Source organism: Siphateles boraxobius, unplaced genomic scaffold (genome assembly GCF_051911475.1).
Source record: "Siphateles boraxobius isolate OS27281-9 unplaced genomic scaffold, OSU_SipBor_1 86, whole genome shotgun sequence".
Lineage (NCBI taxonomy): Eukaryota > Metazoa > Chordata > Actinopteri > Cypriniformes > Leuciscidae > Siphateles > Siphateles boraxobius.
The window spans coordinates 8,305,982-8,327,975 of NW_027509215.1; the positions used below are offsets into that span (position 1 = coordinate 8,305,982).

A 21,994-nucleotide genomic window follows, 5' to 3' on the forward strand; every position below is an offset into this window, starting at 1 on the left:
ATGTTAACCTTATTGCAAAGCATTACTGAAAGCTTGAAAGTCAAGCTACTGAAAAAAATATTTGGAGCGAGGAGGAGTTTTTTTTTAACAAACATTTAAAGAAACATCACGGCCTGCATTTGTGAGATTCTCATGACCTACATTTTGCAGATCATGTGTGCTTCTGTTTAAAAACATGCATGAGAATTAAGAGTCGGTAATTTCCTGTTTATTCTGATTGTCATTTAAATGCATAGAGAAATATTCTGATAGCTTTCAATCCAATAAGTCTAATGAAATTAAACATTTCTAATGTGAGTATTATATATTCATTAAATAATTAATATGATTATTACTGTGTTGTGAGGATTATAATGCTTTAGCACGCATGTCACCCACATAAGGTACATTAAACAGGTTTTGTTTTGCACACTATAAATCTATAACATTAGCACTGCAATGAAGCAATGCATTATAATACGAGAAAGCTTTATATTGACCTTGTAAAGAGGGCTAGAGTGCCACAAACCTCACAAGACCCTTGATATTTGAGAGTCTCAAACTGCTGTGACGGGTGTGAGTCAATTCCTGAGGGTCTGAAATAAAGCATGGAGCGGATATGATCGGTTTCCACGTGGTGCTGCACACGTGTGCAAGTCAAGGTCACAGCCGAGCGCTAAGGTGCATGCTGACTCATAACTGGAGACTGATGCAACAATGGCTGTCTCTTTATGCGAGGTTTGCACAGTTGATCGTCTCGAAGAACTGTCGAGGGTCTTTGATGTGTCAAGATGACATTTAAATGGAGTGGGAGTGCTGAAGAAAATATGCATCAGTTTCAGGTTTTTCTACGCAGATGATGCAAAATGATAAGGATGTGTGCATGCTTTTGCATGCAACCTCATGCAAAGATTGCATGCATGCACATTTGCATCATTAACAGCAGTGATCTAAAGACATCATGACCCAAACAATGTCTCAACACCGCAAATTTAAGCACCAACTCATTTCCAGCTCAGATTCTGAGGCCTTTGATGATTTACATCCCACATAATCATTTAAAGATACAATAAATAATACTTATACATGTTGCCTGACAGAATAAAATGTGAAACGTAACCTGATACATGAACCCAGAGCAATGCAAACATTGTGTGAGGTCTTCCAGTGGTTTTCATTAGATGCAAATCATAGATTGACTGTGGCGCTGTCCACTCAGTGAGGTGCTGAAATGAGTTCCTGATACATGACAACATGACCAACTCTATGTAGAATAACACTAGACTGAAAGTTTGGCACATGCCTAAATTGTATTTATTGCTTCACTATTTTAAAATATATCAGTAACACTCAACATATTTGCATTATGTGACCATGAGGCAATCAGATTATCTCAGAAGGATATGTTAAAATCTAATGCAGCATATCGACTAGACAAAATTGCTTATGTGCTTCAATGTATTTGGTGTCACATTGTTATGGTTTTCTCGTCAACCAAATTTGATCTAGCCGGTTAAAAAAAAATCTAACTCAGCATGAAAACTACTGGACGACAAATGCTTAGTCTAAAATCACAATGCTATTGCTTTTTTGTTTTTGTTTTTATAATCATACGAATAGCCTGAATAAATAACATACCTCGATTTGATGAGAGAATAATATAATACTCGTGGTTTCAGGTTTGGCTGCTTTTGAGGGCCAGATTGTGCAAGGGTCTTCAGACACATAGCAATTATGTTAAAGACTGACTAGTGAGGACAAATAAAGTATTTGAAAGAGTCATAAATCAGCCAAATCATGCTTAGCTTTAAATACTTTTCAACACGTTTGTGTGAGGGGTTTGGGAAATACAGTGGGGTTCAACAGTCTGAGACCACTATTTATGATGAAAATGTATTCATTAATATTAATTTGAGAATGCATATGTTGCTTTAATGACAGCAGCACTGAAGCTGACATAAACAAAACCTGAAGATCATGTCACTAATTATGCAGGATCTTAAAGATCTTGGTAGCAATAAGGTTTCATGTGATCACATTATGAACTAACAATGAACAATTATCAGTTTAAGGTACTGTGAACTAAAACGAACATGATTTTGTTTTATTAACTAACATTATCAAAGGTAAATCAGTGCTGTAAAATTGGATTGTGCATTGTTATGCATTAACCAGTGAGGGCAAGACCTCATTATTAAGTATGACCAATATCTCGTATGCATGAGATATAAAACATTTCCAAAATCCTCAAATGCAAGCGAAAGAAAAGCAGTCTACACCTTTTGGATCCCATGCTTGGACCCCGTTTCAGTCTCTTTTGTTCAACATGTCCAAAGTTTCTCTCACCTGAAGTCGCTGTAGGGGTGAATGATCCAGTTTCCCGCCGATTTCACGCGCTCCTGCTCCTTCTCCACCGCCTTCTGGCTCCCGTACATGCGCAGGGAGAATTTATTGACCCCGGGCTGCAACATGCTACTGAACTGCCTATGCATGAAGCTCGTCTGGCTGTCCCGGCTGTCCCGGGTCTCGGTGTCCTCCTGTCCTCCATCCTCGGATTTGAGGAACGTCACCGAGTTCCGGGGCTGCTGTGCGCCGTGGATCGAAGACGAGGCTTTCCTGCTGGGAGTGTTGGAAAAGGACACTTTGGAATCCTTCTTCTCCGGGAACCCGGGGTTGTTCGAGGCGTCCTGGCCCTGCGTGCTGGTTCCGTCAACGCTGGTCGTTGAATTGCACGCTGTCCGCTTAAACCCGTCCGTCTTGGACATGATGGACCGGAGGCTCCCGGTGCCGGAGTCCCGCCTGCACTCCCCGTTCTTGTTGCATTTCATGCTGGAAAGCGGTGCTGAGGGATTGCCGTCGCCTTCGGCTGCATTACAAGGCTCTACCGTCACGGTGGCCACTACGGTAGACGCTTTGCCTCCTCCTCCTCCGCCCTTAACGGTGTCGTGGCGACCCGCAGCAGAAGCAGCATCACCCGGGCGTGCATCAGTGGAAGTGGAGCTCCTGGACGCGCCTCCTCCTCCTCCTCTTCCTCCTCCCCCTTTAATCTGCTGTGCGCTCCCTCCTCCGCCTGCTCTCCTCAGTCGCGGATGCTGAAACTTGGATTCCTCCTCCCCATCTTCCGTCTCCACCGTGGCGACGTGATTGGGTTTCGGGTTCGAACCGGAGGCGGCATCCGAGTTGGACTCCAGGCAACTCTTAGCGGTGCTTTTCCCGGCGCACTTATACGCCGGCGCGTTTTTATGGGCCGCTTTCTTCGTCATGGCAACATCCGAACCGGGCGAGAGCTCATTCCGGTCCATGTCATTTACCGGATCAGATTTGGCCTGTAATTATCTTTGCGGGAAACCAATCAGCAGGGATGAAGGGTGATAGAGAGAGAGAGAAAGAAAAAGAGAGAGAGAGAGAGTGAGACCTACGTGATTTCTTTGCCAACAAAATGAAACAGCTTTTAGTTTATTAACTGTTTGTTGGGTCACTCTCTGAGTCTGAGTGCATTTTTCATTTCAGTAAGTTATATAGGATTTTAAACACACTAACAGATAGGTTAAACAATGCTGCATTGCGTAATTTATTGTCAAATAATATCTAATGATATAGCATGTCTTATAATTACAGGGTTGAAAGTTATTCAACTAATTCAGGCATTGTGCTCAAGGTCATGACATATAATAACATAAATATAAAACACGTGACAAACAAATACATGGCTTCACGCACTTCTTAAAATTATGATGTCATTGATGCGCATTATTTAAAAACAAGGTTTGCATATAGTCACACTTTAAACACAATTTGGAACATTAAAATAAAGAACTTAAAAACTGCGAGAAAATGAAAACAATGCATTACCAAAATAGCAGTATATAAGAGGCAGACGATGGAAACACATCCTCCTAACAATAAAGAAAACAATTCGAGAAAAAAAATGTTAATGGTTTGCTGATGTTTTAACATAATAGCTTGATAAATGTGTGAGACACATTCTTTATTCATGCATACGAGCACGTTTCGTTTTTATTAATTTGTCGTCTTCACAGTCCTGCTGACTTGATGAAGTGATCAATCATAAGTCTATTGTGCTTATCCTGAAATCTATAAATGCATGCATAAACAGATGGCTGGAATATTTAAAGATACTATTGTCGCATAAACAGTCTGGCACTTTTGTCTAAAAAATGCAATGTCGTCATCATGGCGTTATGATGTCAGAACGGTAGAGGATGCGCTCAATGACAGGCAACAGTGCGATCAGAGTCAGACTGATGTGTGCCGCCACCTACCGGCACAAACACTGAACTACAGCAGCTCGTAGGAGACTGACGACCACTGGGGTCACTCAGCTTTAAACACATGTTGAATCTCTTCAGAATTAGAGACAGGGAGATATATATACAGAGAGATCCCATAGAAGACCTCGTGCTGAGATACTCTTCAACTAATGATGCAGCAATAATGTTCAAAATTATTTTAATATCAAACATAATACTGTAGATTCTAGCAGCAATGATGGCCATCAAAGTGTTAAAAATAATCAAATAAAATGCATGGAAACCCAGTGGGGATAAAAAAAAAAAAAGACTGACTCCACATTTTTGTAACAAATTACTGTATATTATAAGCATAATAATTTGAGAATGTTATGAGCTATTAGAGAATTCAGTGCGGATATATCTAGATTTATGGATAAATCAGCACTAAATAAAAATAAAATATCTAATAAATATTATCACATATTTTAGATCATATTAATGAAAAATAAGTGACAAGCAAATACATAGCTTCATGCGCTTCCTACAATGATGATTATGTATATATCATTATGGTAACTGTATATTACTTAACAAGGTTTGCATATAATGTTTTAATAACACAATAACAGAAGCAAAAGAAAATTGGTAGGTTTAGTGATCTAGAAATGCTGAAATACTTCAAACATGAGTTAAAAATAGTAATTTTTGGGTTAAATTAGGGGGAAAAAATCCCAGATCTGTATGCTCTCTGCTTTCATAGTAGACATATTCATAACATTTACATCACACACACACAAGAGAAAGCTCATTTGTGAGAACTGCATCTGTTCTTAAGCACTTCCACGATCAGAAAGCAAGTCATCTTCCTCCTCGAGCATCATTGATGCTGAGCTATAGACATTAATGAGGCTCACAGAAGTCCTGCAGACTATAGATTACCTTGTTATCCCTGACGTGGAACCGAAGCCAGTCAATGCAGAGACTGAAGCGTACCTTGAGAACAGAGCCTGGAGCAATGACATTGAAAGGTTGTCTTGGCTCAGCGTGGGACGCGTCCCTTCAGTGATGGAGAGCTTGACCTCTGGAGGTCAGTGAGGTCGCCATGCTCCCGAACACACAGTCTGCTGGTTAACCTGAGCAGCTCCGCATTAACCTCTCTTTCTCTCTGCAGAACAGAATGCCGGCACTCACTTCCTGGTATGACACATTTAAGGATGATGCTTTCGGCTTCATTTGCATAAAAGGCAAAGTTCCAAGAAAGGAGAAGATCTGTGGATTGATCCTGGAACTCAGGAGATCACCAATGATCTCCAGTTATTTTTTCAAAATCATTTTATAGACATTGCATTCAATAAAATTCAATGTCCACCCAATTAGCATGAGCATTACAAGAAAAACACATTCACTGGGATTTTTCCGAGCCGGTTTCACTGATATTTCTGGGTTTTTCATGACTGTGGGATATCTATGACACAACGGACTGTGAAAGAAGATTTGAAAGTCAAGAAAGAACTGATATATATATATATATATATATATCAGTTCTTTCTTGACTTTCAAATCTTCTTTCACAGTCCGGATATATATATATATATATAATATATATATATATATTAGATGAACAAATAATCTTGAAACTTAAAACTAGAAATGATGCCATGGCAACTAGCTCAATACTAAAGTACTAAAATTATTAAAACTCAAATAAGAAATAAATTAAATTCTAAAGGAAATATTTAGGCTGAGAAAAATAAAAGCACATTAAAAAAAAGCTAATTGAAAACATTAATAAATACTATAATAGTATATAAATAATACTAAATATGTTTAGTGTATACTTTAAGCCTGGACATAATTTGACTACAATGCACAATCAGGATTTTGTTTCATCTGTGATTAAAGCTCAGCGCTGTTTAGAAGCGAAAAAGAGTTTAAAATAAATTACAGCAAGATTACTAGTGATAGTCCATCAAATCCTGTGCTGAAACGAAAATGTTGAAATGTAATTTATGATCCTGTGAAGATTCAAAACTTGGTTGTGTTTGAAGGATGCAGCAGCAAAAAACTTACAAACAGAAGCAAACCTGAAACCTTTGAGTTTAAAACATTCGTTAGTTTGATGGATAGATAGACAGAATGGTAGATAGACAGACTGACGGACAGATAGAACAACAGATATAGATAGATACAGATAGATAGAACGACATAGAGACAGATTGATAGAACGACAGATAGATGGAACGATAGATAGAACGACAGATAGATAGAATGACAGATAGATGGAACGATAGATACATTTAGATATATAGCACGACAGATATATAGAGACAGATTGATGGAACGAAAGATATATAGACAGATTGATGGAACGATAGATAGAAAGACAGATAGAACGACAGATATAGATAGATAGAACGACAGATATATAGATACAGATAGATAGAACGACAGATAGATGGAACGATATAGATAGAACAACAGATATAGATACATATAGAAAGATAGAACGACAGATATATAGATAGAGACAGACTGATAGAGCGACAGATAGAAAGATAGATAGAATGACTAAAACAATAGAAAGACAGACAGATGGAGTGATAGAAAGAACGGCAGAGACTAGATAGAATGACAGATAGAGCGATAGAAAGAACATCAGATAGAGATAGATGATAGACAGACAGATAAAATGATAGAAAGATCGATGGATAGAAGACAGATAAATCCTGCTTAAGGATCCCAGAGAGGGTGTAAAATGGACATCAAAACTAAAAGATTTTTTTAATCCAATTTATCCCTCCATCCTTTTACTCAATCCCTTCATCCAGGACTCAAGCTCATGCAGGACAGTGTTGCTGTTCAGAGGAGAAGAGAAAAGCTAATAAACAACAGAAACTCGTGAGTTAGTTTGTGTTTGTGATCCGTGGAGAGACCAATGACAGCTTTTATGACATGTTTCATCATCAGCAGTGATACATTCAGTCATTCGTTCGTTTGTTCTTCTCCTTTATTATCATTTACAAAAACAAATCATTTAACTTTAAATAAGTTTTAAAAAAAAGAGTCACTGAATATGTGTGGCAGACTGAGAGAAGACAACTGAATGAGAGGAGAGATAAAAATATTGTTTTTAAAAAGTGAGAGAAAGAGAGAGATTTCATCATGTTATCAGGCCGTGTGCCGTCTGGAAAGAGGCCCGAAAAATGCAGGGTGAAAAAGAGAAAATCGATTTTTCCTCATGAGCTTTAAGGTTGATGCTAAATGTAGAAAATCATATCAAATGTTGCCCAAAAAAAAAAAAATCACACTTTGTTCAGGGGTCTAATAATCTCCGCAAAACAAGAAATACTGTGCAAATAAATACTAGGAGAGGAAACCGGCACTCAGTGTTTTCCTCTGCCAGATGATCTGGGATCGGTTGGCTTAGGCTTTTCACAATGATGACGCACTTCTATTTTTATTTTTCATGACTATATGGATGAATCACAAAAACATGTCCAGGTTTTATTTAACCACAAAATTTATTCTTAAAATGACTTCATTTTGTTTATTTTCATGAGAATTAAGCATATATTTACCCTAAATTCCCATTACTATAGTGCATTCAGATGTTTTACTTATCACAATAGTGATTAGAATAAAAATAATAAACCGATTTATTATCATAAATGAAAGGATATGCAACAAATACCATGATCTTTTTTGGCACTACAGTAATGACAATCAGATTTTTGGCATAACAGAAATGGTTTTGCACTATGCTTAATTGTTATGAAAATAATTTCACACACAAAAAAAAAGATTCTAAAATAGGCTTGAGCTTTAGTAGGAAACAATCTCTTATTTCTTTTCTTCTGATTTTCGGGAGAAATGTAACCTTGACTGGTATTGTGAGATTCACCCATAGGCACGTTCACATATCAGCCACTTTTATCCGTAAAACAAAAATCAAATGATAAAAAAACAAAAGGTTCTATTTTAACGCGTCCCTCCCGAGAGACACAAAGTCTGCTTCTAAAAAACCCAGTTCAACTTCGTGTGTCATCAGATCTGCCGCCGTCATCGTGCAGTTCGTCCTCTCTCTTTTTCTCAGCATTTTTCTCATGCGTTCTGCTGATTAAAAGCACGTCACGCAGACAGGTGCCGCCGTCCACTCGCTGTGTGCGCCCAAACCTTGACGAATCATCGCTCCCAAGTTTACCGGTTTAAAAAAAAGGAACGAAAAGGCTGTCTGAAGCAATATGAGAGTGTGTTTTTCTCGTCGGGGTTTGGCGTGTGCTCTCCAGCCAGGATGAGCAGGTTCATCAGCTCCGGCCCCCCGGGTCCAGCGAGTGTTGCTGGGGCTGAGATGATGAAGATGATGATGATGATGTGTTGATGTGTTCAGGATGTGGGCTGAGGTCTTACGAGTTATTGGAGGAGTTCTCATTGCTTGGAGAGCTGGAGGAGGAAGAGGAGGAGGAAGAGGGGGAGAAATTCATCCCTGATAGGCCGGGCGGATCCGTGGCTGTGTTCTGCCCGCTCAAACTCTTCCTGCACACCGGACATGTGTCATGCTGGGAAACAGAGAGAGAGAGACGCATGCAATTCAACACGACTGCAAATCAGCATATTAGAATGATTTCTGAAGGATCATGTGACACTGAAGACTGGAGTAATGATGCTGAAAATTCAGCTTTGATCACATTTTAAAATATAGTTAAATGGAAAACAGTTATTTTAAATTGTAATCATATTTCACATTATTACTGTATTTTTGCTCAAAGAAATGCAGCCTTGCTGAGCAGAAAATACTTTAAAAACATTATTTAAAAAAAAATGATTGACCGGTACAGTAGATTTCTTTATATGTTGGATACATTATTAAACTAAAAATGGAATTCATGTTCGTTAAATGTGCAATTACTCTACTTGACGTTGCCATTTTTCATGTTGCTGTGTTTAATTTTTTTCTAATAATTGTTAAGTCTTTTGCAAAGGTTTAAAAACAATCAGAAGTAAGTTCATTACTGATATCATCCTCCAGGAAGTGATTTGTATGGGGGGGACATCAGCAAAAACATTAATAAACATCAGAAATGGAGATTTTATGACTTATAGTGAATGTAGCTGTTTTTTTTCAATAGCCCCTTTCACACAGCAATCACAGTAAATTACCGGAAAATGACCAGAATGACTCTACTGGTAAATACACAAACATGCCGTTCACACAAGCAATGGCGTTCTGGCTTTTTACCAAGACCATTCACACATCAGCACTAAAATACCGGTAAATTCTGTGATGTCAGTCATAGGTAATTATCTTTAATGTCTTCAATTCGCCCGCATGAGGAGAAGTGCTTCAGTTTCATTATCTGTTCAATTTGACAACATTTTTGACGAGCATAAGGGGATGATCAAACAGAAAGCGTTTTTGCTCTTAAAAACACAAGACGTGCATAAGAGTTGTACAACTGCAGAGCTTAGGAATGGAAAAGAAAGGCTGGGTCTCGAGCGCGGTGCCACAACAGTCAAAGATGTCCATCTAGTGTATATTTACATAGAAAACTATTAAAATACAGCCGAGCTTACTGTAAGCGGTGCAGAGTTATCCATAACTTTATGATTGGCCCAAAGCAGACTTCTTACGTCAGCGCATTCTGAACTCGTACGTGCTCATACCGGTAATCTTCATTCTTTGTTCACACACACACAGAATTATACCAGTAATGTTACAACTTCCCTTACTGGTAAACTGCCAGAAATGATTTACAGGTATTTTTGAAAAGGTCCAGTTCACACATGATCTCAAACCCGTAATTTACCATTAAAGACTGTATGTGTGAAAGGGGCTAATGTAAACATTTTTAAAAAATTACAAAAATTATCAAAAAGAAATTTGAACATCAGGTTGTCACTTTTATGTACGCTAATGGACAATCCAGAGCAGAGCAAAGCAATGCCTCACTTCAGTGTGTTATTTACATCCTGTTAATGTTCTAGTTATAAAGTTTTAATAAATAAAGTTGAAATGTCTGAGTTTGACGAGCAGAAGTACTTTTTAATTGCAACATGCATATTAATTTTAAAAAGTTACAAAGTTCAACGGTGCCAGTTCTCCACCATTAGTATTAAATCAATTTACAAACTCCTGCCTTCCTGTACAGAACCTAATGAAATTAATGTCGCAAGCAACAAATTGAAACAGATTTTATCTAAATCTCTAATTAACGAACAAATAAATGAGGTCAAAAGTTGTAAACATGTTGAGTGCAGATGAATAAGTGCAATAAAGAGAAACGTCACCTGCTCGAGCCAGGGAACTATACAGTCGTTATGAAAGAGATGATTGCAGGGAAGTTGTCTAACGTTCTCTCCGGCGCTGTAGTCTTCTTTACAAACAGGGCACTCTAGACCAGTACCTGAAACACAGAAACACACTCAAACGTCAGATACAGAAACAAACGTCAGATACAGGAAGTGTCAACATCACAATCCACTATAACTCACAATGTTGATGGTGAGTCTAAACGGGCTGAAATTAGAGAAGTGAAAACACTATATATTTTCAAATCGATTAGTCTGTGGCTTGTCTGAATGACTAGAGAACTAATCAACCGCATTATTTATTATCTTATTATTTAGGTGCTATTTGTTTTAAATGCACTACCAACAACGTCCAAAGTTTGGGGTTGGTAAGATTTTTTAAATGTTTCTAAAAGGTTATGCTCACCAAGACTGCATTTATTTGATTAAAACATACAGTAAAAACCTTTATTGTGAAATATTATTGCAATTTAAAATAACTGTTTTCTAACTGGTGTTATGTGTCACATGTTCATGATCATTCTAAGATGCTGATTTGCTGCTCAAGAAACATTTTTGGTTATCATCAATGTTTGAAAACAGTTGTGCTGCTTCATATTTGTGTGGATACCGTGATACTTTTTTTTAGGATTCTTTGATGAATAGAAAGTTCAAAAGAACAGCATTTTTTCAAAATAGAAATCTTTTATAACGTAAATTTAAAATAACTGATATTTATTTTAATGTCTTTTAAATACAAAAAAAATATTTTAAATGTCACTTTTAATACACTGTATTAACTACTTTATAAATAAAATATTTTACTGACAATATATATATATATATAAACACACACTGAACAAAACTATAAACGCAACACTTCACCATTCTTCATGCTTCTATATACACAAAAGCCCTATTTCTCTCAAATATTGTTCACAAACCTATCTAAATCTGTGTTAGTGAGTCGAGATAATCCATCCACCTTACAAGTGTGGCATATCAAGATGCTGATTATTTGTATTGTGGCCAGCCTAAGGCACACCTGTGCAATAATCATGCAGTCTAATCAGCATCTTGATACGTCACACCTGTGAGGTGGATGGATTATCTCGGCAAAGGAGAAGTGCTCACTAACACAGATTTAGAAAGATTTGTGAACAATATTTGAGAGAAATAGGGCTTTTGTGTACATAGAAAAAGTCTTAGATCTTTGAGTTCAGCTCATGAAAAATGGGGGAAACAACAAAAGTGTTGCGTTTATAATTTTTAGGGATGTCCCGATCCGATCCACAGCATCGGTATCGTGCCGGTACTGGCCCAGAACGCTAGATCGGAGGGGAAAAAAAAATATGATCTGATACCTATCCAACAATGCTTGAATATAGCATTTCCCTTGCTGCGACATCCAATTAAGCGGCGCATATTGGGCGGTTTTGCAATCTATTTTGCTGGCAAAAAATGGGTTTGGGCGGGTGGATAAAAATTGGGCTGGTTTCGGATCAGTTCGGCAGGTTTTTGTAGCTGAAACACCGGCACTTCAGATCCTTCTTTTGGCGACCCTCTGTTCAGCAGGCAGTGGTCTGTCTCACTCACTCACGCACACACACACGTCTGGCTGACATGCCCCCTAAACTCACAACACACACTCCATCCCACTACCTTCGGTGTACTATAAACACGGTTTTGCAATCTGTCTCCTCAGTTTATAAACCGTAAGCTGTAAACGGTATGCTACACAGGATTTTGACGCATACCCAAGCAAGGGTTTGTGCAGAGTGTGGAGCGCGCACTGCATGGCGCGCACTGCATTCGCGGGCGCGAACACTTCCGTTTTCCTTTCAACAGTGGAAACAACTTAAAATACTCTGTCATTTCTGCTCATACAGAAAATAACTTATTTATATAACTTACGTCAATAATATTTTTTTTGCGCAGCTTTTGGTGTGCATACAGTTCAAATTTAAATGTTGGTGTTCAACTTTGCGTTTCAAAAATACAACAACCGTTAATTTTTCGTTTTACGGGTTAAAAAGGAAAAACAAATGGTCGCAAAAGTACATGGATCAATGGGTAATTTTAAAGCTTTTTAATTTTAAATGATTAACTTTAAACCTGTTGGTAGCTTTAAGTAGCCTACTGAAGTAGCCTGCCAGCCTGTATTTATTTTGTTTATTTTTTTGAATAAAGGGTGGCAGTCTTTCATAATCAACTGTTGTTGTGGACTATATACTGGAGAAGTATTTGTTCTCCTTTTGAGTGAGATGTTTTTAGGTTGCTAATTGAGCAAAGTGCTTCAATATATTTTTTTAGGCCTAGTATTAGTTCAAGAATAAAATAGAATTAAAAAAAAATCAGATTAATATCTGTATCGCAAATAGCCAAAGCTGCGGCATCGGTATATTTATAAAGGTTTATTGCAGAAACAATCTGCTACATGGCAATAAGTACAATATCTATTATAATATTTTAATATATATCTTATTGCACAAAACTGTGATAACGCTCACAAAAACATGAAGATCTCCAGATGCATAAATTTCGGGAACACTGTGTCTTGACAGCTATAGTGACGATGCTGGATGAATTTAGAGATGCAATGCTTCAGAGAGGGTTTGACCATGTGGGAAATCTACTAGTTTCTGCTAGAATGCTAAAGCACAGCTCACTGTCAGCATACAAAACATACAAGTCTTGAAATCCACCCAGTCTGAAGCACTGCAGCTAATGACAACAGAGATCAACTAATGTTACGGGGTATGATGTGCTCATGTATCAGGCGTCTGTGTTCCTCTTACCCACGTGCTCTTGGTTTATCTGGACTGTAGGAAGACTCTTAATCTTCTCTTTGTCTGCCGGAGGAGGACCCGTATTTTCAAACTGATTTAATAACTACAGAACGACAACAGGGACAAATATGTAGTATGTGATCATACTGTTTTATAATGCACTGATAGTGTTTCATACTCATTGTGGTTGTAAAATAAAGAAAAAAGAGGTTGTGGGTTACAGCGATTTTACCATAATCCACCACTTGACTTATACATATTACTCATCCACTATATGGTGTACATGTGGGATAATACCTGTGTTATGATGGCATCTAATCCATTGGCACCCCATGCATAGTCCATTGGGTTAGAATGCAGCATTCCCCTGTAAGACAGCAGTTTACAGTGCAGTGATCAGATGTAGATTGTCATACACAACGAAATGATGTAAAAAAAGAGAAAATGTCATCAGTGACTCACCATGGTCCCATCGCCATGTTTGGCATCGCTGTCGGAGCGATAATTCCGTTAACTAATTGTTGAATGATTCTGTGAAAACATTAAAAAATGTGACAAAAACATTTTATTTCACGCCTGCTGACAATCAGATTTTTGTTATTAGTCTACTAGACCGTAATATATCATTACCTCAGTAACAATATGATATGAAATAGATTGAGCTCCCAACAAATTACGAACAATTCATTCCCATCAATTTTCTACTTGATTACTAGGTGAGGTTTAAAAAAGCAATTTTAAAAACAATAAATAGGAAATTATGCTCACAAAAAGCTGAGCAAAATTATATTTACTAATTATATACATTAAAAGTTATATTTACTTTTTTTTTTTCCCAGGCCTGGAAATCAACATTTTTAAACTCCTTAAAATTGATTCTTTTCCATTATAGTGGGAATCCTAAACAGATCTTCCATACATTCCCATTTCAAAATCATTCAAAATCAAAAAGCAAACCCGGCTGAATAAATCTGTGTAACAGTGGATCTGCTGAATTCTCACCCTTCTAAAGTGGGTACACCCTCATGCCGCACCCCTTGTCTCCGTGGAACGTGGCGTCCCCGTGGCTGTCTCGACATGTACCGTTGTCGTGAGGCCATCTCCCGTTCTCTGCGGTTCTCTGCGTCACGGTTATCTTCCCCGGGCAAACCTGCCCTGAAGTCGAAGCCCTCATCGAAGATCCCAAGAGCAAACTGCCCATATCCATGCGGGAACGTAAACAAGTGCTGGTCCACATTCTGACGGGTGAATGGGAACGCTTTAAACAACCGGTTTAATATCACTGGAGGATGATGTGCTTCACAAACACAAACACACACACACACACACACACACACACGGTTTTCTTAATGTAGCTCCCGTGGCTTTCAATGCAATACTGGAGGTCTGGGAGAATATTCTACACCATTTAAAGGGGCATTCGGCAACTATTTCAACTTAATAAAACCGTGTAGAAATCATTATGGATGGTTAAATAACCTGTTCTGGTTAGAATGGTGACTTTCCCCGCTCCCCCAACGATCCCAGGTGGAAAACCTTGCAACATGAGGATTAACGTCCCGGTAAGTTGGAAATAGGAAGTTTCGTGAGAAGAGAGAACGAGCGAGAAACACAAACTGCTTTACGGCAATTCGACATAAACACACACGCCGCCCTCAATGTGTATGATGAATTACCCACCTCGGTAGACATAGCTCCACACGATAAAGTTGGCCGGCTCCGATAATAACAAATGCACATGAGCATTGGTAGAAAGAGGGAGGAGGGGCCGCAAGTCAGTTTTTTTTGCGACATTGTTGTGAAATTTACGCCTCACAGCTGTAGGGGGAGCTCGTTGGGAAAACATGCGACAACAAAAGTGAAAATCAGCAAAGAAATAGCTAGAGTTGCCGAATGCCCCTTTAACAATTTATGCTTGCAACATATTTTCAAATTTTGACCATCATAGTTAACAGATAACTATGATAATCTAATCTGGATAAGAGCATGTATTAATGCATGTTGTCAAAGTTTGCATTCAGGTTCATCAAACCAGTTTGCACACAGCAGTCAACATGTAGTCATCGGCCAAAAGCATGGGTGAGAGAAAGACCTGCTGTACAGCACAATAATGATGCAGCTGTTAAAGACAGAAGAGTCTGACAGCTCACCTCAAATGAGGGGCGATTCTGATCATTAGAGGCTGTAGACGTGGAACCATTCTCTGCACTGGAAAAAAGAAAAAGAAAAAGAAAAATGAGTTAAAATAATGAATTAAGGCCAATTCACACTGCACTGACAGATACAGAACAACGTCAGATTACAACACGTCACTTCAGACATTATAAAACCAGCGAAAACCATTATAACATCAACCAGCGAAAACAAGCTTTAACAGACTCCAAAAGACTCCGACACGCTGTGTGAATATTAGAAAATATTTTTTTCCTGAAAATATAATGTAAATGTTTCAGTATCTGTGAGGCAAGTATACGCTGAGTTTCAGTTCTAAATACTTCACCTTCCTTCTCCAGGTAACTCCTCGATGAAGCCAGACTCACACCGCGGACAGATGTAATCCTGCAACACAGAGTAGAGGCTGTTATTACACACCGCCAGGGGAAAATCACTCAAACATAAGGCCTAAAGCAGATTATTATGCTTTTAGAAAATATCAAGAGAAGCAATATGATGATAAACACCAAACAAACAAAAAACAATAAACAATCAAAACAATTAATGAATAAGCTAAAACTGAAAGTAAAAAAATTATTAAAGGTAAAAAAGACAGCACACAAAATTACTAAAGCAAAACTAAACTAAAATTAAGATAAAAAACTACATATATGATCTAGATATACAAAATAACAACACGAAAATAACACTACAAAATGATAATTTAACCTGTCTGTGAGCTGTTTATTATTTCCAAGCATCACAGCAACTTTCTGAGAAATTTTTGTATACTTTACAAGTCAAGTCATTAAGAGTCTTATTAAAAGATCAATTAGCATTGCACTACAAATGTATCGCAATACCCTGCTGTTAAAAACGGTCCTTTCTAGTTTTATATTAGTAGAAGATGAACAGCAAAAGAACTATATTGAGATCTTGCTATGGTGAAATAAAATTACTCATATAGGCTAGTGAAATAATATTTTTGTCATATCGCCCCTCTTAAACGACAGGTTAATGAATGTGATTGAGAACACAATTAGCCTAAAAAGATGCCCTTGCCCTTAAATAGATGTAGCCTACTGTATTAAGAGACACAAGTATGATTTTCTTTTTTTTGGTGACAAGCGAACTTTTTTAACATGAGTTTGATGAAGCAGTTGAGGGCAGAAATAACTTTCATTTTTGCTGGTTCAGTATTGGTATCGAGGTATTTTAGTTAGGTATTGCATCAAAGCCATAACTTTCATAAAACAATAATAATGTATATTCATGTAGAGCATTACGCAATTAAATAATGAAGAATTATTAAACAAAGAAAATCTAGCTTTTCATTTAGTGTTCTATGACGACCGACAGGTGTACGTTTTTTTTTTTTTTTACACAACACAGGCAACTATATAGGCTAGTCCAGATTTATTTTCTTGACTGGTTTATATGGGGATATAAACATTAAAAGAACAGCTTGACTGATGTGACATTGTAGCACTGTAACTGGACTAATGTGGCATCTGGAACCTATCCATGACCATGACGGCTGTAACAGCTGTCATTCATAAACTTCTACACATCCTCAGCTCCTTTACGTGTTTGCATACAAAGTATTTTTCTGGCGATCTTATATCTTGATCGATCTTGAAGACGTCCACTATCTACTTTACAAGCGAATCGTAGAGATTGTGATCTTATATGTCTTCTGATAATGTTAAAATACAGTAATACTTGATGTCCTGATGTACTTTGTACATCATAAGAAGGATGGCGTATACGCTAATGTTAGTCTCTTTGTTTATCCCGAGGTTTACCGCAGTCCGCCGGATCCAGGCCGTATCCAGATCTGATGAAGGACCTGCGTGTCGTATTAGCGGCCCCGAAGTTAATAACTAATGACCGTTGTGACGGAAGTGAATCGATCAAAACTAACTTTAGCTGGACAATAACTTTATTCTAGAGCTGCTGTAAAGCCAAAACAATCTCTGTCACTTTAAATTCCTATTATCACTTTAAAGCTGCTTTGAAACAGTCCATATTATTAAAAGTGCTATATAAATGAAGGTGACTTGACTTTACTAATAACTAGATGGCTGTACTGATTGGCCAAATTATATCATGTGTCTTTCGTGTGTGGTGACGCATTTGAAAAACAATTCAACAGCAGTAGGGTTGTGCGATGAATCAAATTATAGTTTCAACTTTGGCTTCTAATGATTATTAAAATGTGATAATAAAGATAAAACGATCATTGAGTCGCATGCATTCCTTTCCTTTAAAGCGTGTGCTTTCACCCCTGTCTAAAAGCCTAAACTAGAGTTGTCAAAAAGTACCGACTTCGGTACCAATCAGTACTGAAATTTTTAAAATATGACGCTATTGAGCGGAATCATAAACACCTCTGATTGGCCATTGTGTTCACGCACTGATCAAATATGTCTGTGATTGGCTACAATGATCAACGCACTGGAACGTGTGAGAGCACACAGAAGTGTTTGAAAGTGTTATGAAAGCGGGAGCGTTTGAAAGCACAAGCAGGGGCGTCTATCAGCGGACCGGTCAGGTGAAGAGCGTCATTGATGTATATTTACAACATGTTTTTGAAGCGTTGATCATTGTAGCCAATCACAGACATATTTGATGAGCGCGTGAGCACAATGGCCAATCAGAGGTGTTTATGATTCCACTCAAAGCGGGACATTTTGAGAAAAAAAAAAAAAAAAAAAAAAAAAAATTAACTCTAGCCCTAGCCTATAAACTAACATCCAAATCAGTCAAATCATGACAGTAACGTGACTGTCGTAAAATACAGTCTACTGCAGGACATGCTTTATTGTAAGTGCCTTAAACCGTGAAAGAGACTGATCCTCACACGCTTTCTGTGTGCGCTGCGAAACACGGTCAAATATACATACAAATATGTCAAAATGTCCATCTTGGTGAGTATTTACATAAAGACAGTCAATTATGTATTAAGTGAATAAACAGTTGGGAAAGAAATCGGATGCATGTAATTATTAGATCCGTGCATTCGGTCTTAAAGCTGCTGTCTGTGTCAATAATGCTAAACAAAAGACAAAGACAAAATCACTCACTGCTCCTGACTGAATAACTGTAGTAGTTTTAATAAGAATCAATGTATATTTAATTCACACAGTGAAGACTAATGCAGTGTTTTAAAGTTTTTACTGGCTTAAATTACTATTTTGACAACTGATTATTTAATTCAATAATCTGTTTTAAATTGTGCAAGATCATGAGCTTGTTTCAGTCTGGATATTCTCAATAGTACATCTCAAAATTAGGACGATCGTGATTGTTTGTTATAAAACCGTGATATGAAGATCGCCCACCTCTACCTGATGATATGATTCCTGTACTAATAAATGTATAGTACTCTGAGCTGCATTTTCTCACAAATTACCATAAATGAATTTTTCAGAATTCCCTCAATACGGAAAAGCCCTGCGGATTGTATGATGACCTCGTGACCTGCAGCTCAGTGACTATTTGGGCTCTTTCTAGAGGCTCTGCACAATAACAGGAGGATAATAATGGCACAGAATGATGAAGAGACAAGCAAAAGAGCTTTGTGACACCATCCATTCTCTGCCCTGAAACCTCATACAAGGAGCAACACGTGAAGATCCTTTTGGAAAGATCTCCGGCCTCATATTTCCTGACAGCTCTATGTATGAAACAGACCGGTTAAATCCTGATGCGTCCTGGCTCATTCATTTTTAAAGATCACATCCTCATTCTACAACTGTTTTAGTGTAATTTATTAAGAGTGTCAGCAGAAAGTTACATTCATCAGCACATAGGCTACTGTGTGTTAAATCCACTCATATATTACTTAATTACTCAGCTGATCTCATTACAACCAGTTTACGGTTACAGTCAACAAACCGAACACATATTGTTATTAGTTAGTAAAACTAACCCAGTGAAATCATATCAACAAGCCTTCAGTATCAGCCAACTGAATCACACGTGCCATCAAAATCTCACCAATCTAAAATCAAAAAGTTCAACCCAAGATTATTAGCAGGCACAAACCAATAGATCTCACGATACAGCTAACTATAATCAAAGATTAGAAACCTAACACACAAAAACAAGCCATCTACATTTTGATCTTCTACACATTAGTTATCATCAGTCTCGAAATATTTTATGTGACTATGAATAGTTGACAAAACTAACCAGCAGATCTCAAAACAAACAATCAGAATTCTGAGTCAACTGAACGACTTCAACCATTAGACATAGCCTAAACCGTTCATCGAAAATAAGTATTTAAAACACAACTAACCAGCTGATCACACAACAACCCGCCATCTCTTTCCACCAATTACAGATAAAAAACACGAGAATCAACAGTCTCTTCATAAAATTATTAGGCCTATGCCTAGTTAATAAAATCCAATTAGTTGGTCTCTCATAACCACCAGTTTTCCGTTAAAGCCACCTAAAGTAGGCATCATTTAGTTTGGAAACATTACTATGTTTAATGTTTTTGAAAGAAGTCTGGAATGCTCAAAGAACCTGCATTTATTTATTTTTCAAGATTACAGCAAAAACAGTAATAGTTGTGAAATATTATTACTATTTCAAATAACTGTTTTCCATGTGAATATATAGTCAAATGTAATTTATTCCAGCTACGCAAAGCTGAATTTTCAGCATCATTCATCCAGTCTTCAGTGTCACATGACACTTCAGAAATCATTCTAATATGCTGGTGATTTATTGTCAATAAAAGTAAACGCTAGTGTATATTGTAACAAAAAAAATCTATTTTAAATAGGGTTAACTGTTTTCTTTTTAACTTATTAATCATCAATAAATCCTGGACAAAAGTATCATAGGTTATAAAAAATATTAAGCAGCACAAATGTTTCCAACAATGATAATAAATCATCATGTTAGGATTTCTGAAGGATCATGTGACACTGAAGACTGGAGTATTGATGCTGAAAATTCAGCTTTGATCAAAGGAAAAAAATAACATTTTACACTATATTCACATAGAAAACCATTATTTTAAACTGTAATAATATTTCACAATATTACTGTTTTTTTTTTTTAAATAAATGCAGCCTTGGTGAGCAGAAAAGACTTTATAAATAACGTTAGTTCATGACACCACAGATCAGACACCAAACCTGGGTTTTGGAAAAACAGCAGCTCTCGTAACAAGTTCTCTGTTTTCAACAAGTAAACTACATGAACTACAGATATATCACATATGAAACACAAGCCAGAGTGACTGACAAGCGAAGATCATCACGTCAATATCCTGATTTTCTAAGACTCGTTAGTAAAAGTAACGAGCTCATCATGTCACAACACCCAGTCTGCTTCTGGTTTGACAGGACGGGGTACACACACAGAAAAGCCCGGAGAGCCCGGTTACAACTGAAAAGAGTTCGTCTGATTAAACTCTCATGTCTCAAATAAAGTGTAACGGTTAATTTAATTCAATCCACATTTTAATCCTGATTGTTGCTATTGGCAACCAGTTAGCCGTTAGCACAGCTAGCACGGAAAAACGCTTTTTAAAGGTGGCGTTCGATCCGTTACATCCATCCACACCGAGTCAAAACCTTCGGGACAGGCTCGTTGATTCCGCTGAGTCTTACCGGGAGCTGAGGGCTGATCTCTTCTGAACACCGGTGACAGAAGAACCGGCAGGGCCGCGGGGGAGCTTCCGCCATCTTCGCTGCACGACCGACTGAGAGCGAGAACGAGGCGAAGTATGGAAGCCCGGACGGAGCAAGAACCAATGCTGTGTGAACGCGTACGGACGACGGAACGCGTTTGGAAAAACACACACAGAGCAAGCCTTTGCTTGACGCGATGCAAAAAAAAGGTCTTAGAATCAGGACAAAAGGAAAAAATCTTGAAATAATATCAATTTACCTGCAAAGTAAAATTTCCATAGGACAGGCCACTTCAGTTTTTTTCAGATAATGTATTTTAAATATACATTTTTATGAATTTTTTTTTTACACTTATTCTAGACATGAACATCATTACAATATTTATTTATTTAACAGCATTTTAATGGTAAAAACAAATTCTTATTGCACAACATACAATACTGTACGCTGAAAGTGACACCTAGTGTACAAAGAGGGAGTCCATCATTATTTTCACCCATTATAAAACGATTCTTCAGCAACCAATTGTTCTAGTATATTGTACTAATTAATATCTAATCATACCGAGATAATAAAGTTATAATAACTAATAATTCATATTATTATAATAATATTAGGAATTTTATGAATGTTTTAGATCTGTGTAATGCCATTACAACCCTGCAGATGGTGACAAAGCGTTTACAATCATTAAGAATTACGTAATTCTACACTGAAACACAACATGAGCAAATGCAAATATGTGATCTCCTTCTTGTTTTTGTTTCTATAAAAGAAATTCAAATATATATCAAGACTATTTTATATTCGCATAATAAGAAAGCAGTTAAAACTATTTCTATATATGTTAATATATATTTACATAATGTTTAGCCTA

General features: G+C 37.3%; 2 protein-coding genes across 2 annotated transcripts in view; both read right to left on the reverse strand.

The window, feature by feature from the left end:
* LOC143731300 (potassium/sodium hyperpolarization-activated cyclic nucleotide-gated channel 2) overlaps positions 1–5,421 on the reverse strand; it is a 66,101-nt gene extending 60,680 nt beyond the window's left edge. The window contains exons 1-2 of the mRNA XM_077222117.1: positions 5,172–5,421; positions 2,326–3,315 (exon numbers count right to left, since the gene is read on the reverse strand). Of these exons, the coding sequence (XP_077078232.1) occupies positions 2,326–3,281 (956 nt within the window). The 5' untranslated portion in view covers positions 3,282–3,315; positions 5,172–5,421. The remainder of the gene's footprint in view (positions 1–2,325; positions 3,316–5,171) is intronic.
* Positions 5,422–7,221: 1,800 nt separating this feature from the next.
* On the reverse strand, positions 7,222–21,236 carry rnf126 (ring finger protein 126). Its single transcript, XM_077222451.1, has 9 exons — positions 21,097–21,236; positions 15,807–15,865; positions 15,457–15,514; positions 14,309–14,544; positions 13,769–13,837; positions 13,604–13,673; positions 13,316–13,409; positions 10,518–10,633; positions 7,222–8,788 (listed from the first exon to the last, which is right to left on the reverse strand). Exons 1-9 carry the CDS (start codon positions 21,169–21,171, stop codon positions 8,636–8,638), a joined length of 930 nt encoding a protein of 309 aa, XP_077078566.1. The 5' UTR covers positions 21,172–21,236; the 3' UTR covers positions 7,222–8,635.
* Between the last annotated feature and the right edge of the window lie 758 nt (positions 21,237–21,994).